We start from the raw sequence: 16,134 nt of genomic DNA, 5'->3' as shown, positions 1-16,134 counted from the left end.
GGAGGTCAGCGCTCTTCTCTATGTGCCCCAGTCCTCGTTCGCGGGGGACTGACCACCCCCTTCTCCTTTTCCCCCTTAAGCTAAGGCCTCCCCGTCACTGCTCCCTCAGCCCCGTGTTCCTTGCGCTTGGAGCCGGAGTCGCGTATCCGTAGCGGCTGGGGCTTAATCCATTTGCCCTCAGTAAACATGGCGGCGCGGCGACGTGGGCGGGCAGGGGGCGGGACCCCGCTGTCACCCGGTTTGGCGCTGCGGGGCCGGCTCTCAGGCGGCTGCCGGACCCACGTGTGGAGACCCGGCAGGTGGGCCGGACTGGGGCGGGCCGACAGGGGGTGGGCCGGAGCACAGAGGCTCGGGAGAGTGGCGTCAGGGTGGGAAGGGACGAGGAGGGGAGGGGAGGGGAGGAGCGGAGAGGTGAGGGGCGGAATGGGCCGGCCCCTAGAGTGGGGGCCCGGGAAGATCGGAGGTGCCGGCGACGAGGTGGTAGTAGTCCTGCCGCCTCGCGTGTGGAGGGAAGGAGAGAAGCCAGGAAATAAAGAGGGTAAGGGTGATGGAGGAGCGAAGGGCGAAGGGCAAACCCTGTCGGGAAGGGACGAGCCGGAGCACCCTGTCTCCTTCAGCTCAGTCCTGAAACCACGTGGCGTCCTGTGTTCTGGCGAGGAGGTAGGGGCGGGATAGATGCTTCCCTAACTCCTCATTTCTTTGCCTTCCCAGAAAAAGGGAGCGATGCAGATTTCGGGAAGAACCACGGGACCGTCTTAGCCTTGGCTGGGCCACGGAGGTAAGGGAAAGACGAGCGCTGTCCCGTGGTGGCCCGGCGCCCTGACCGAAGGGCGCCAAGCGAGCCCCGTGCCGGGAGGGACTGAGTGTTGGCTTTGGTTAGGGTTAGAAGAAGCTCATCAAAGCTAACCAAAGCTCGTCTTCAGTAGCCTGGCTTCCCTTCCACCTACCCCCAGGTGTCTGGAATCTCCTGAAAGGATTTACCTTCAGAGGGCTGGCACATTTTCTAAGGCATTAGTAGTTACTAGCATTTTAATGAGAGCCCCTAAAGCCTTTCAGAGCTTGAGGAATTCCAGGCACAAAGACATTTTTTTTTTTTAGTAATTTCCTTGGGAGCTATGCAATTTTTTAAAATTAATTTATTTTATTTTATTTACTTTTGGCTGCATTGGGTCTTTGTTGCTGCGCGCAGGCTTTCTCTAGTTGCGGAGAGCAGGGGCCTCTCATTGCAGTGGCTTCTCTTATTGCGGAGCACGGGCTGTAGGCACACGGGCTTCAGTAGTTGTGGCGCGTGGGCTCGGTAGTTGTGGCGCGTGGGCTCTAGAGCACAGGCTCAGTAGTTGTGGTGCACGGGCTTCGTGGCTCCGTGGCACGTGGGATCTTATTGGCCTAGGGCTCGAACCCGCATCCCCTGCATTGGCAGGCGGATTCTTAACCACTGCGCCGCCAGGGAAGTCCACAAGATGGATTTTGAAGGCATCTTTTTGGGAAGGTTTATCCTTCAGTGGCACCTTTGCCTTTTGCAGGAGTCAAATCAATTCACTTTGTGACCAAAGTGAGAGTGGAGTTAGGGTGGTGAAGGATGATTCTTTTTCTTGTCTGTGTGTATCTTGGACTTTTTAAAAGAGTCCCACAGCCCGCTGTTTGTGCCCTGTGTGTTAGAGTTTTAGTGAAACAAGTTATCTCTTACTTTTGGCTCCCCTCTTATGCAAATCCATGGGGTTTAGATCAGTATACGGTTGTTGCTGTGTTGCTGTTGTGGTTGTTTGGCCACGCCACACGGCACGTGGGATCTTAGTTCCCTGACCTGGGATCCAACCCATGCCCCCTGCAGTGGAAGCACAGTCTTACCACTGGACCACCAGGGAAGTCCCCACTGTAGCAGTTTTAGAAGGCCACTATCCTGTTCTTAGAATCATGTCTAATGAAGCCTTTGTTTCTGGGTCAGGTTTTTCCTGTCTTGCCTGGCCCTCTCTTCAGCCATCCAAGAGAGTTCTCTGTATCTCATGCAAATAGAATCCACAGGAACCCTGCCAGCTTACCCCAGCAGTAGAGGGTCTCCATTTCTGTACATCTGTTTTCCTGTCTATACTTGGACCTTTTTCCTTTCTCCAACCACCTGCCTAGCCGTATCATTAACACTTTACCTCTACACAGTGTTATGTGCACACAGCAGGCATCTTTTCTCCCCTTAGTCTCTGGTAGTTCCCGTCACCACTTTCACAGTAATAAAAACTTGCCAAAGAGGAGTGAGAAAACTCAAGGTGTTGCAATGCACAAAGGCCCAGGGCCTCTTTAGGTTCAACCCGAGTGGCCTGTTGGGAACATTGTTCTGGGGACTAACATTTGTGACTCAGTAGAACATGTGATTCAAGAGTTGCCAACTCTGATTTCCTCTCCATTGGCTCCAGGAGGTTCAGAGTTCAGGACTGGTTTGCATGAGGTCATATCTCGCCAGCCAGGCAACATCTGTCCAAGAACACAGTGTAGGAGAGCCGAAGACAGCTAGGCTGATCTTTCTCCTAGTGGACAAGGACAAAAGACATAGTTTATATTCATCTCTCTCTAGATTAGTTGAAATTTAATCTTTGCTTCAGGAGTGACTGACAGCAATTAACACTCTGCTCCAGCCCTTGTTCTGGGAGCAGTGAAGGAGGGGCTCCTGGTGAATTAGCTGTCATACCTACTGACAGCATTGTTTTTTCTCCCTTGTTTTATATCATGCTGTATAACCCTAAGGAACTAGAGAGTGTCATATAAAGTACAGAACCTGAGACATGGTGTTTTGAAAGTGGTAGGTATGGTTACTTATTTATTATTGTTAACGTTTATAAAGTACATAACACACTGCTGGATTATATGACAGGTGTTCAAAAAATGTTAACTAACATCGTATTAGGTTATCTAAATTCATGGGCCTCAGTGTGTTTGTTGGTAAATGAGGGGGTTGCAATAGTGATCTCTTAAGATTCCTTTAAGTTTTGACATACTGTGATTTGGTCCTTGTTCTGAGGATAATGTAGGTATATTCTTTGAGGATTAGTATTTCTTGTGCAGGAGTTAGAAAAGCACCTTTCCCATCTCTCAGCAACTCTTTTCTAGTTCCCCCTTGCACACAGTGCCAAGTGTGACTTACAGTGAAAGCCTAATCCATCTAAGAATGCTATTGAATGTGAGCTCCCTGCTCCCCATTCTGGAGCCTCTAGGGCCGAGCTGGAGTTTGGGGGCTGTAGGGTGATAGGGCCATTTGGTCCACAGCGATTGGTTCCCTGAAGGGTCCAGAACAAATAGCTGCCGAGCTTCCCTCTACTCCCAGTTCCTCACCTCACCTCAGCCACTTACAGACCAGATCCTCAGCCTCTGCCCAGCTGCAGACACACAGCTTCTCCAGGCAGCTTTGATTCAGAGCAGGGATTGCTTCTTGAGGTGGGTGTCTGCGCCCGAGGGAAGGACCACGTTCCCTGACTTTCTCTTGCCCGCAGCTCCCTGGCTGCTTTGCTTGTTTCCAAAGTGCCCCTGTAATTGTAACTGTGAAACCCTGGCTCCAACATGTTGCCGTCTCACTTTTGTTGCTGTTGTTGTTGTTGTTGTTTTGTTTTGCGGTACGTGGGCCTCTCACTGCCGCCGCCCCTCCCGCTGTGGAGCACAGGCTCCGGATGCGCAGGCCCAGCGGCCATGGCTCACGGGCCCAGCCGCTCCGCGGCACGTGGGATCCTCCCGGACCGGGGCACGAACTCGTGTCCCCTGCATCGGCAGGCGGACTCTCAACCACTGCGCCACCAGGGAGGCCCCTGTCTCACTTTTGAAAGGCACCACTCTTCCTGGATCTCCTACTGACTGTGGTGTCATAGGTGGAGGAGCTGAGAGGTGGGTGGCCGGCCTTATTAAGTAGTGTTGGGAGAACAGAGTGGTTGGCCTGGGGTTGCCTGAAATGGAATTTGGCGCTGCCGTGGAGGTGGCCTCCCCGGTGATCAGTGTTGAGAAGGGCTGCTGTTCGGACGGTGACACTGAGGGTCACGGGGGTGCAGGTACTGAGGCTGGGAGAGTGGAGGAGGCCATGCTGTCATTCGTCTCTGTTTCTTCCTCCCGGCTGGCTTGTGGCGCCAGGCTGGGCTCTGCTGGCTTAGTACATTGTAATGACTGGGTCTGTGCCTGCAGGTGGGGGCAGGGAATTCTGAGAAGAACCATGGGCTAGAGTTGATTTTTCTTTCACTGCTAGGGTGGAGACCTAAGAAGGTTCTTAAGTTTCACAGCTGTGCACACCCAAAAAGGACTTGGCCAAGTAGTTGTCTCCTGGCCATCTCAGTCTGCTGCTTCCTCCCTCCCCTCTCTGCCCTACCAAACCCATATCAGTATCTCCACACCTTCAAGGGCTGCCACGGAGCTGGCTGGCCCAAATCTGATGGGTGTGGGATGCACAGGCCCAAGGGTGGGTGGCCATGAAGGCAGGGTAGGCCTGACTAAGAGCCGCTTTCTTTGCAGCTCACCCGGACAATGTCACTTGGTGGTGGAGGAGGACGGTGAGACGGTGGCTGGGAGTCAGATTGTAGCCACTTGCCTGCCACTGCCCAGCCAAGGGGCAGCCCAGAGCCCAGGAGCAGCAAGTGGTTGCAGGTCACAGACACAGAGAGGGTATGAGTGTGGCGGTGAGCACCTCCGCTCCCCTCCCCCCAGCCTCAGACACCAACATGGTCACATCCACCTTCTCCCTGGTGGACTATGTGGTCTTTGTCCTGCTGCTGGTCCTCTCCCTTGCCATTGGGCTCTACCATGCCTATCGTGGCTGGGGGCGACATACCATCGGCCAGTTGCTGTTGGCGGACCGCAAAATGGGCTGCTTTCCTGTGGCGCTGTCCTTGCTGGCCACCTTCCAGTCAGCCGTGGCCATCCTGGGTGTGCCGTCCGAGATCTACCGATTTGGGACACAGTATTGGTTCCTGGGCTGCTCCTATTTCCTGGGGCTGCTGATCCCAGCACATGTCTTCATCCCAATCTTCTACCGCCTGCATCTCACCAGTGCCTACGAGGTAGGTAGGGAGGAGCACATAGGACCCCCAGAGTCAGGGGTGGAGAGGAGGAACAGGGCACCTAGGGATCTGGGCCCCTGGATCTCCTTTGCCTGATGAGAGTGACAGGGAATACATTGTGTGTTTATAAGTTCTCTCTGGTTGAAGTTGGGTGGGGTGGGAGTTGGGGGAGAAGAAGGGTGCTGTGCTGAGTGGGGCCCAGAGTGGATACGAGTTGGATATTTCCTCTGCTCCTAGGTTTCTTGAGGGAAGTTGTGTGTGAATTGTTGGGGGTGGAGTGGAGAGAAATACCTTTTTATAAAAAAAAAAAATCTACTCCTACCTAGTACCTGGAGCTCCGGTTCAATAAAGCTGTGCGGGTTTGTGGGACCGTGACCTTCATCTTCCAGATGGTAAGTGGAATGAGGATAGAAATTGAGCCTGATGCATGGTAGGGGGAACTGGACTTAGGCTTGCTGAGGCAGCTGGAGCCTTCCTTGCTCTCAGACTAGCAAGATTGAAATTCCTGCTAGCCCCCAGAGGCATCCTGCTTCCCATTCCTTCCAGTTCCGGCGCAGATACTATGGTGGCAGCAAGCCAAACTTTGGAAGAAGGGAGAGGGGGGTGAGCCTAGGTGAAGGGAGGCCATTGGGATATTGGAGCTGAGGTCCATCTTTCCTCCTCTCTCTGCCCACCCTCATCTCCTCTTCCCCTCACATTCTCTTTTCCATACCCGACAGGTAATCTACATGGGGGTTGTCCTATATGCACCATCACTGGCCCTCAATGCAGGTGAGGAGTCACAGCCCCTGACTCCCAGCCACAGCAGGCTGGGAAGAACCTTTGGGAGGGGCAGGTAGAGGAGAGTGTGCAGAAAAGAATCCAACCTTGACCAGGGTATTATTTCACTGCCTGGGCCCTTGGCTGGTCTCTACTAGAGGTGGAAAGCTAATCAAACATTACCAGGCCCCATCTGAATTGGTTAATCAACACCTTTTGGTGGAGCTTTGCAAACTTTTTTTTTCCATTGTGGTAAATGATTTATAGCATCCTTAATGACTAAATGTTTCATATCTTACCAAGGCTTCTCTGGCTTCTCTGCTGGGAAACCCTCCTCGGGAGTCAGGAATGTGACTTTTATCTGTTTACAGTGACTGGCTTTGATCTCTGGCTGTCAGTGCTGACCCTAGGCATTGTCTGTACCGTCTACACTGCTCTGGTAAGCGCAGTTAGTCTTAGGGGAGGGAGAAGAGGTGAAATTGGGGGGGAGATGGGAGGAAAGGGAAAAGATGGCATAAGATCAATAGGTGGGTGGTAGATGAGATAAGAATATAGGTGAGGAGAGGGCATGACCTTCTAGGGTGCTGTGAAATGGGATGTAGGAGATGGGATGGGCTTATGGTGGAGGGGGGGGATGAAGGTGGGGGTGGGCTGGGAGTGACGTCGGCAGAATCTCAGCAGCTATACACCGCTGGCGGCTGTCTGGTGCCCTCGCTGGTGGTGTGGCTTCGTAGACAGCTGTGGCAGGTGTGCTGTCTTTTCCCTGCAGGGTGGACTGAAGGCAGTCATCTGGACAGATGTGTTCCAGACCCTGGTGATGTTCCTAGGGCAGCTGGTGGTTATCATTGTGGGGTCGGCCAAGGTGGGCGGTTTGGGGCACGTGTGGGATGTGGCTTCCCAGCATGGCCTGATCTCTGGAATCGAGTAAGTACACCCCTTCCCCGGCTGGGGTCTATAGTGCCTGACAGCTGAGCCCATCTAGAGCCTGCGCTTAGGGCTGTAGTAAGCAGAGGGCAAGCTGTGGAAGTTGAAGTGCAGCACTGAGGCCAGTGGGAGGCTGGCACTGTGGAGATGGGTGAGCACAGCGTTCTGGCCGGTGGTTGAGTGTCAGGATGTTTTTAGCACCTGGGATGAGGCTATGGTTGGAGGGATGGAGCCACCCCCTCCCCACCCAACCTGCTGCCCTGTCTTGAGTCCAGCTTCGCCCTGGCAGCCATCTCTCTGCCCTGCCCCCTGTTGTAGGAGGGCGGGGAAGGCTGAGTCTCTGGGGCAACAGTGACATGTTGGTGTCTCTGGCAGGCTGGATCCGGACCCTTTTGTGCGGCACACTTTCTGGACGCTGGCCTTCGGGGGTGTCTTCATGATGCTCTCCTTGTATGGAGTGAACCAGGCTCAGGTGCAGCGCTACCTCAGTTCCCGCACGGAGAAGGCTGCAGTGCTGTGAGTGCAGGGCCAGGAAGACCGGGGAGCACAGGCCGGGGGAAGTGTGGGCCCCGGCTCCACTGAGGCAGTTGGGATGGGACAGGATGCTGGAGCGCATGCGCACCCATTGGGCAGGACGTGGAGTTGCTTTCTGGGGCTTGGGGACGTGCCTGCTAGCACCGTCTCCCTGCTTGGCACTGGCCTCTTTTGCAGCTCCTGCTACGCCGTCTTCCCTTGCCAGCAGGTGGTCCTCTGCATGGGCTGCCTCATTGGCCTGGTCATGTTCGCCTACTACCAGGAGTATCCCATGAGCACCCAGCAGACTCAAGCAGCCCCTGACCAGGTGAGAAGGCCTCCCTGACCCCCCTCCTGGACCCCCCCAAGGGGAGTGTCTGGGTGGCTGCAGGAGGGACTCCCACCCTGGGTGGGAAATGGATGGAAGGTCCTTCTTGTTCTGGAAATCTACAGTCCAGCATGTGAGGATCCCAGCCCCCAGCTAATCACAGTGCCCACCCTACTGAGGCGGGGACCTACCTTCACTGACTCACCGCTCTGCACCACCTGCTCTGTGGGGAGCCTCCCGACAGCCTCATTTTACAGAGGAGAAAAGGACGCACAGCGGGGCGGCCAGCATGCTCAAGCCACACCACTCACTGGGGCAGAGCTGGGCTGTGGGCTGTGTCCTTCTCTCTCCAGAGCCTGCTTTCTCACCACTTACTGTGGGCTTGCCCTCAGTGCCTGGCCCCCCCTTCCTAAAGCACGCAGTCTCCAGACGCTGCCTGACATAAGCAGGGGAAGGGCGGTGTGCCCTGGGGATGGGCTTCTCTGAGGAGAGCTGTGCATTTCTGCTCCGCCTGCAGTTCGTCCTGTACTTTGTGATGGATCTCCTGAGAGGCCTGCCAGGCCTGCCTGGGCTCTTTGTTGCCTGCCTCTTCAGTGGCTCCCTAAGGTACACTCTTTGACCTTTTCCATCAGGCTAGACACAGCTGGCCCCTCCTTGGTACAAGGTGATGGGTGGAGTGGGGGTCCCTCTGAGTCTCTCATTGTGTTCGTTCATGTGTGAATGACAAGGGGCAGCTCATCTGTGTGGGACAGAGTGTATCCTCTCCTGGGAGAGTCCCCTTTTTGGTGAAGGATTCTTTTATGATACCAGGAATTGATCTACTTGAACCAAACCTGTACCCCACTCAGAGAAGGCCAGGTGTCCCTGCCTCCCAGGCCTCTTCCTCTTCTGCCAACTGTCAGGATGGTGTTTGGGCTGCACACGTCCTTGCCTGCCTTCAGGGTGCTAGTCCCTCAGTGGGGTCCCTTGTTTTGCGTTTCTCAGCTTCTGGACTTGTCTTTCTCTTTCTTCTTTCAGCACCATATCCTCTGCTTTTAATTCACTGGCAACTGTTACAATGGAAGACTTGATTCGACCCTGGTTCCCTCATTTCTCTGAAGTCCGGGCCACCATGCTTTCCAGAATCATCGGTGGGATTATGCTTCCTCATCTCTTCAGCCTTGTTCTTTCTAAGACACACCCTAAGAACTGTTGTCCATCTGCTTTGAAGCACCGGTTTTAGCCTGGGCTCAGCACTTGCCCAATGAAGCACCAACCTTGTTTACATGTCAGGGAATTTCCTGGGGAGGTCTCTGAGTCACAGAAGAGTGAGGACGGGGTGGGAGAGACCTGGAGGTGGGGCCTGAGGTAATGTGCCCTGTTTCCAGGGACACAGAGGTAGTAGTTGGGCTGGGGAAGGAGCTTTGCTCTGCTTTTCCCTGTTTTATTGTGTTAACTCACATCTGCTTGTTTCCTCCTTTCTTTTTCCCCAGCCTTTGGCTATGGACTGCTTTGTCTGGGAATGGCCTATATTTCCTCCCAGATGGGACCTGTGCTGCAGGTAATGACTATGGAGGGAAGAAAGCAATTTTTAAGGGAGAAAAGGAGCTGATTGAAACCAGAAATTGAAGAAGACAGCTATTGTGAAAGGAATGACATAGGGGCAGGTGTCAGAGATTCCCCTTTGATGAGCTCCCTTTAGCTGTGAACAGAGTCTCAAGTAGCCAGAAGCCCCAGGGTCATTGTTGGCTGAGAGATATCTAAGGATCGGCCTCAGGAGAACCCCGAGCACATTCCCTTAACCATTTCTGCCCTCTGGAATCCTGCGTTCTGATGATTCCAGGTAGAACAGATGGACAGATCTGACAGGTAGGGCTCTGAGGCAGTGGTGGTAGCGGTGCCACGCTGGTGAGACTGGGGATCTCTGAGCCTGAGTGTTCTTTGCTTTGTCTCAACCCTGTCCTCCGCAGGCAGCAATCAGCATCTTCGGTATGGTTGGGGGCCCGCTGCTCGGACTCTTCTGCCTTGGGATGTTCTTTCCTTGTGCCAATCCTCCTGTGAGTGACCCATCTGGCTCCACGGTCATGTGCGGGGGTGGACCTGGGGAACGACTTGGCAGGGCTCTCGCCGTGACTGCTGGGAACTTACGCGAAGGTTTGGTGGGGCTGGCATTGAGACAAGAGAGTGTGCCGTTTCTCTGGGCAGGGTGCCATCGTGGGCCTGTTGGCTGGACTGATCATGGCCTTCTGGATCGGCATTGGGAGCACAGTGACCAGCCTGGGCTCTGGCAGAGCGCCCACTCCCTCTAATGGGTCCAGCTTTTCCCTGCCCAGCAATCTGACTGCTGTCACCATGGCCACACTGATGCCCTCGACTACTATCTCCAAGTGAGTCAGAGCTCACTCTCTTTCTCCTTGCGGAGAACAGCTCATTTCTGAGGGGTTTTCCAGGGGCCTTGCTAAGGGATGGCCACCAGAGGACTTGGGCCAGCTGTCGGGTGTTGGGTCCCAGGATTCTAGGACCGTGTAGGAGGGTGGAGCCAGGTGCCTGTGGAATGCCTGTCACTGAATTGCTAATTGTCCTCACCCTCTGCTCTCCCCAGACCCACAGGGCTACAGCGGCTCTATTCCCTGTCGTATTTATGGTACAGCGCTCACAACTCCACCACGGTCATTGTGGTGGGCCTGGCTGTCAGTCTGCTCAGTGGTGAGGGGCTGTGGCATGGGGGCACAGGGAAACAAGGACCAGCTGAGGGAGGGCACTCAGGGGTCTGGAGTCTGGAGCTCAGGGAATCCTGGGCTCCTGGGTGCCTGGAACAGTCACGCTTCTTGGTGGAGCTCAAGGAGGTGGGCGGGGACTGGGGGTTTAGAGTCCTGAGAGAAGGGGGTGAGCAGGGGGCCGCGGGAGTGACCTGGTTACACAGTAGGAGCCTCAGGAGCGCTTTGTCTTAAGGCGGAATGCGGGGCCGGACCCTGAACCCTCGGACCATTTACCCAGTGTTGCCGAAACTCGTTGCCCTCCTGCCCATGTCCTGTCAGAAGCGACTTCACTGCAGAACCCACAGCCAGGTAGCACGTCTGTTGTCAGATCGCCCCTCCCTTCCCTCTCAGGCTACTGCCGGGCCTCCTGGGTTCCTGTGCCTCCCTTTTCTTTCTCCTCCCAGCCCCCCTTTCTCTGCTGATCGACCTGAGCTGGACTGTCCCGCAGCAGCTGCCTGGCTCCTTCCCACAGGGGAGCGGGGGCTTGGTGGGCAGAAGGGTCTCGGCCCCGAGAGGCCGCAGCTACTGGCCTTTCGTCTCCGTCCTCCCAGCCCCGTGCTCATCCCCGGGCCTGCTCCTCGTTGGCCTTCTTTCTAGCCAGGATCAAAGCAGGGTCACCTTTCCTGCAAGAGAAAGGGGAGGTTCCTTCACCTCCCTTTGCCTCACGTTCACCCCACCCACTCCCTTTGCTCTGTGTTCCCCAGGATCTCTCTGTGGACACGGCTGTGTTTCCGGAGAAGGTGAGCAACGGGATGCTGAGGGGCAGCAGAGACAAGGAGGCCGTGGATGTGCCTGAGGAAGGCCCAGCCCACCAGGGGATCAGCCCCACCTTCATCGTTCAGGAGACCTCACTGTGATCTGGACTCGGGACCCAGCCCCAGAGACCACCCTGTGGCACAGGAATGAGTTCCTTGGTGATCCTCAGGGGTGGTCAAGGACTGGATGACCTCGCCCGCACCACAGGGCCTTGTTCTTGGGAGTTTGTGCTGCAGTAGAAGCTGTCATGTCACGGGAGGTGTGAGAGTAGGACAGGGTTTTTCCTTGTTCCTTGCCAGTCTGTTCTCTAGAGAACCAGGCTTGCAGAGGGTAGGATTTTGCCAGAGAAAGGGATAGAGGTGAATCCTCTGACAAAAGGATAATGGCTTCTAATTCCGCATCATCAGGCTCCTTTGAAGTGAATAGAAATAGCAGTGCTGGACCCACTTTGTCAAGATTGACCATCTCCCCGTAAAACTCAGCTGCGTCGGCCAGCTGTTGCTTCCCTCGCAGTCCCCTTGGAGCACACGTTCTGTCAGCCACAGAGGGCCCCTGTGGCACTACTTTCAGGTTGTCTGTGATACCCAGGCCCCTCTCATTATCTGTCTACCTCCATTCTTGAGAGGGAGGTTTTGGTGTCCCTGAGAGGTGTCTCGGAGCATACAGGTATATTCATCTCCCTCGTGTAGAGTAGGGAAGCTTTCCCTTTCCCTCGCTGCCCCACCCTCCACCTCTGTAATGGGTACTTGGAGACGGGGAAGGTGTTAATTTAAGAAACTAGGGCATGACCAGGTCCACTGTGGAGCGTGCCGTCCGCCTGACTCCTGAGCCACGCCACCCTAGTGGCATTTGGTCATTCATGCTGTTTCCTTTTGGAGTTTCTTCCCCACATTTCTTTGTTCCTAGGGAGTAAAAACTGCTATTGGGCTAGAATTTGGGCTTCTGTACTGTCTGCACCTGCTCTTGTCCACCTTAGTGCTATCCCTGGCAAAGATAAAGAGCCCCTCTTCCCATGCACAGGTCTTCCTCTGCTGAGGAGAGAGGCACAGGGGACCAGTGATGGCTTGGTGAGGTTTCTGGTCTCTGTGGCTGATGTGTCTACAGGGGGTAGCATTGTGCTTATGGGGTGGAAGATGCACACTTTCCCTCTGCTGCTTCTCTTCCCCTGTGGCTCAGTCTGTTCCCTGTCCCACCCACCATGTCCTCGACCAGTACAGTCACTGCTGCTCTGGGAATGTTCCCTTTGGGGCAGGAGGAAGAATGCTGCTGTTTGGCTTTTAAAAATAGAACATTCGAGGTGGATTTTAATGGTCTTGTGAAGAACACTTTGCTCATGTCCACCCACACCTGGTCTCTAGCTCTGCTTGGCCCCATCCAACTGCCCAGAAGCAGCTCTGGGAAAGCTCTCCAGGCCCCTCAGCAGAGACTTAGTCCCACACACATCCATGGCCAGTCCCAGAAAATGCCAGGTTGACTCTGCCCTGAGGTCTGCCCTCCTCTTGACAGCCCCCCACCTTGGGGCTGAGGGCCACTGCTCAGCCCACATCCCCACCCCAGCCAGCTGCTAGCGTTGTAGACCTAGCCGGGCTCTCATTTATTCATTCTTCAACATATTTATCCATCACCCACTTCATTCAAGGGCCTTACCTTGGCTGCCATCTTAGAGCTGAGGAAATGACTGTGCCACCCAGGGACTCTGCACCAGGTGCCACCGTTGGCCTTTGAGTTGCCCCTTTTTGTCTCAAATTCTTGCATTTTGGCTATATTTACATAGAAAAAGGGGAGACCCTACAGGACTCAGAACTTACAAGAATTATATTTAAGGGGAATGGTAAAAAACATTCATTCTCCATATAATTCAAACTCTGTAACAGAACATAGATGTTCCTTTGTCTCTAACGCAGTAACTTTCATCTTCATGCAGAGTTTTAAAAGTACCATTTAATGATTGAGGGTGGAGTCCAATGGACAGACCTGGGTTCAAATACTGACTTCAGTTACTTCATCTATTAGGTGTGAATGTCACAGTTAAAGATTCAAAATTATATTGTGTGTAAAGGACTGATGCATTCCTTAAATGCCAGTTATTGTGATAATTATTGTAGTTTTCAAAGCACTTTTCATGTGCTACCTAATTTTATACTTCAGGAGAGAAGTACGTTCCATATCATCTGCATATTTAATGTATAAGGTAACTGGATTGCTTGCCTAGTGAAGGGTTGAAGCAGAGCTAGAACCCGGGTCTGTGACTCCCATTAGCCCACCAAAGTCACATCTCTTGCCTGGAAGCAGTGTCCTTTTTGATAGGGTGCTCACACAGGTGACAGGGTCTCTCCTGAGATAGCAGTCCAGAGAACAACGATGTACTAAATGGGGTGCTACTGTACCATCGTTCTAGAATCTTTCTAAGTCAGTGGCCTTCAAACCTTTCTTGAGACCCACAGTAAGAATGTATTTCACAGCATGACCCAGTATACTGATATATTGCGTTGTGTTACTAAAACATTTCATGAAAAAGTGTCTGTGGGTATAGCTAATATTTCTGGAGCTCTCCTTTTTCCTTCCCTCCTTGAATAATTCAGTCCTTAAGCCATTATGTGGAGCAGAGCAAGGTAGGCACTCATGCTGGGGGCTAGGTGTCAGAGCACAAGTGAAAGGAGGGAGGCCATGCACAGGAGTGGCCCAGCTTGAATGCCAGAGCCCAAGCTGGATGAGGAGAGTGTCCATGGGGGGTCGGGAGCCTGGTGTGGGGTTGGAGAAAGAGAAAGGATCCCTCACAGGAGAAAAGACGTGCGAGTTGTCAGCTGGAGTGAGTGAGGTGGGAGCCTAAGAGGGGGGGCAGCTTGACGTGGGGTGTCAGCATGAGGAGTGCATCCACAAGGTAGGTGGCTCAGCATGGCTTGTCCGAGCCTGTGTGTGTGTGTGTGAAGGCGGCGGGACTTCCCTGGCAGTCCAGAGGTTTAGATTCCGTGCTTCCAAGGCAGGGGATGCGGGTTCGATCCCTAGTCGGGGAACTAAGATCCTACATGCTGTGCGGCCAAAAAAAAAGAATGAAGAAGGCATCTACAGGTGCGAGCAACACATGCAAGCAGCTCACCCTGGGCTGTTAGAGTGCGAGTGCAGTGAGGAGGGCATCTATACAGGAGGAAGATCTGTCATCAGGTGGCAGTCCAAGTAGGGTGAGGGGGTCACTTGCCATAGAGGCAGCCAGTGGTGGGGGGATGAAGACGTCTACACAGGGGCCAGCCCATTACAGTCTCAGAGCCAGAGTAGGATGAGGAGGGCATATATGCGAGAGTGTTGGGGCTTTGACTGCATGCTGAGAGATTAATCAAATAAGTATATTAGGAATAACCTGAGCCACGTTTCTCACTAGTGGAGAAGGGTGTTACATGCATGGAAAGGGAGAAAGCAAGAATGAACTCTGGTGGTGGATCGGAGAAAGGGATATTCGCATGTGTTCATGGTTTTCAACAGATCTACGTAAATATAGAAATAAACGGGGAGGGAAGTAGCTCTGTCCACTGAGGGTTTGGGAGCAGAAGTGTGATAGCAATAAGTGTTTTGTGCCTAGATCTTGGATTCTAAATACCACTTTCCACTAAAACAACAACAAAAACCCAAGGCTTCTTGGAGAAATAGTTGATTCTAGGGCTGGGACCAAAGTACAAGATAGGACTGGAACATCTTGTACCAGAAAGCAAAGAACTTATCAAGGAAAGATAAGATCATATCAAAGGACACAGAAGTTAGCTTGAAGGGACCCTCACTAGCCAAATCTGGAACATTCTGAGCATTAAAATAATAGTAATGGATTATAAGCTATTGAATGAAAAAAGGAAATCATGAATTCATACTGATAAAAGTAGTAAGTTGGAAATTAGATAAGGTATGGTATATTTATATAGTTTCAAATACTTCTCTCTGCACAAAATACTTAATTACAAGGGAAAAACAACTAGTGGAGAAGCCTGGCAGACACCATCTTAAGTGATCAAAATAAACATCATCTGTAATGGGATAAATCAGTCATGCATCACCTGATAAGATGCAAAGGGAAGAACATGTAATCACTTCTGTGATTCTCTTGTCAGAAATGTATAACCTGAATCTAATCATAAGAAAACATCAGACAAAATAAAATTGAGAGACATTCTATAAAATAACTGGCTTGTAATTATTGGGACCATAGCTGAAAATTAAATAGGATCTGAGTATTAGATGGAAGTAACATTAACTTCCTGACTTTGATGCTTCTGTTGTGGTTATGTAGGATAATGTTCTTGTTAGTAGGAAATACACAATTTCATGTATGATCTACTGATGTGTTGCAATCCGCTAAAAACACTGTAGTGCTAGGCTTCCTTCCCAGCTTTCAGACGGGGAATGGGTTTCTTTCCCACTTCCCACCACCAATGGTCCCAGAATTCCAAGGCCTCCATGCATTTTCTATTTTCCTAAAGCGGTCATGTCCTCTGAGAAGCCATTTCTGGCTGTTCCTCTTCCTGTGAGAAGCAAAAGGGCTATCACCCTCCAGTCCCAACAGCCAGCCTTGGCTCCCCGTCATCTGACAAAGCAGAAAACAGATGACTTCATGGCAGGGCTGGTGGTGGTGGGTGGGTGGGGTCTTTGGTCCATTTAACTATTTTTGCCAGTTGGAGAATAATCCTTCCAACCATTCCTGTGTGTTCACTAAGCCATTGGCAGAGGTTCTAGCTCCCGAGCAATAAACTCTTTGGATTTATTGTCTGAGAAACATGTTTACCAACCCAGAATTTTACACTTAATCAAAACATAATACAAATGGAGCATGAAATAAAGACATTTTCAGATATACAAGGGAACATAAAGTCAACAGACGTCAACTGTTAGAGAGAATGATGACCAAATTAACCAATAACATTTATTGTTACATCTAAATAAGCAGGGATTATTTTTCAAACAATTAATATAATCTGGAACTAAAATCCAGGAGCTAAGATTCTCTAAGCTAATTGAACTAAGATTCTCTTTTCTGTTTTTTAGAGAACAGGATGTAGACCAACACTGGATAATAGAAAAATTAAAGTATGAGTTATACATTTAAAGATAA

The 16,134-nt window shown here is 52.2% G+C and overlaps 1 protein-coding gene across 1 annotated transcript; it reads left to right on the top strand.

Moving 5' to 3' along the window:
* Positions 1–423: 423 nt before the first annotated feature.
* Positions 424–15,208, top strand: SLC5A6 (solute carrier family 5 member 6). The gene is made up of 17 exons (XM_082851982.1): positions 424–538; positions 712–778; positions 4,480–5,024; positions 5,351–5,416; positions 5,744–5,795; positions 6,155–6,222; positions 6,553–6,707; positions 7,083–7,223; positions 7,419–7,548; positions 8,066–8,154; positions 8,566–8,678; positions 9,021–9,088; positions 9,498–9,584; positions 9,733–9,914; positions 10,130–10,233; positions 10,480–10,595; positions 10,991–15,208. Exons 3-17 carry the CDS (start codon positions 4,632–4,634, stop codon positions 11,141–11,143), a joined length of 1,917 nt encoding a protein of 638 aa, XP_082708108.1. The 5' UTR covers positions 424–538; positions 712–778; positions 4,480–4,631; the 3' UTR covers positions 11,144–15,208.
* Positions 15,209–16,134: the final 926 nt, after the last annotated feature.

The sequence above is a fragment of the Leucopleurus acutus genome (assembly GCF_964270905.1).
Source record: "Leucopleurus acutus genome assembly, chromosome: 12".
In the NCBI taxonomy this organism is placed as follows: Eukaryota; Metazoa; Chordata; class Mammalia; order Artiodactyla; family Delphinidae; genus Leucopleurus; species Leucopleurus acutus.
This window is presented reverse-complemented; position numbering and strand designations above follow the sequence as displayed.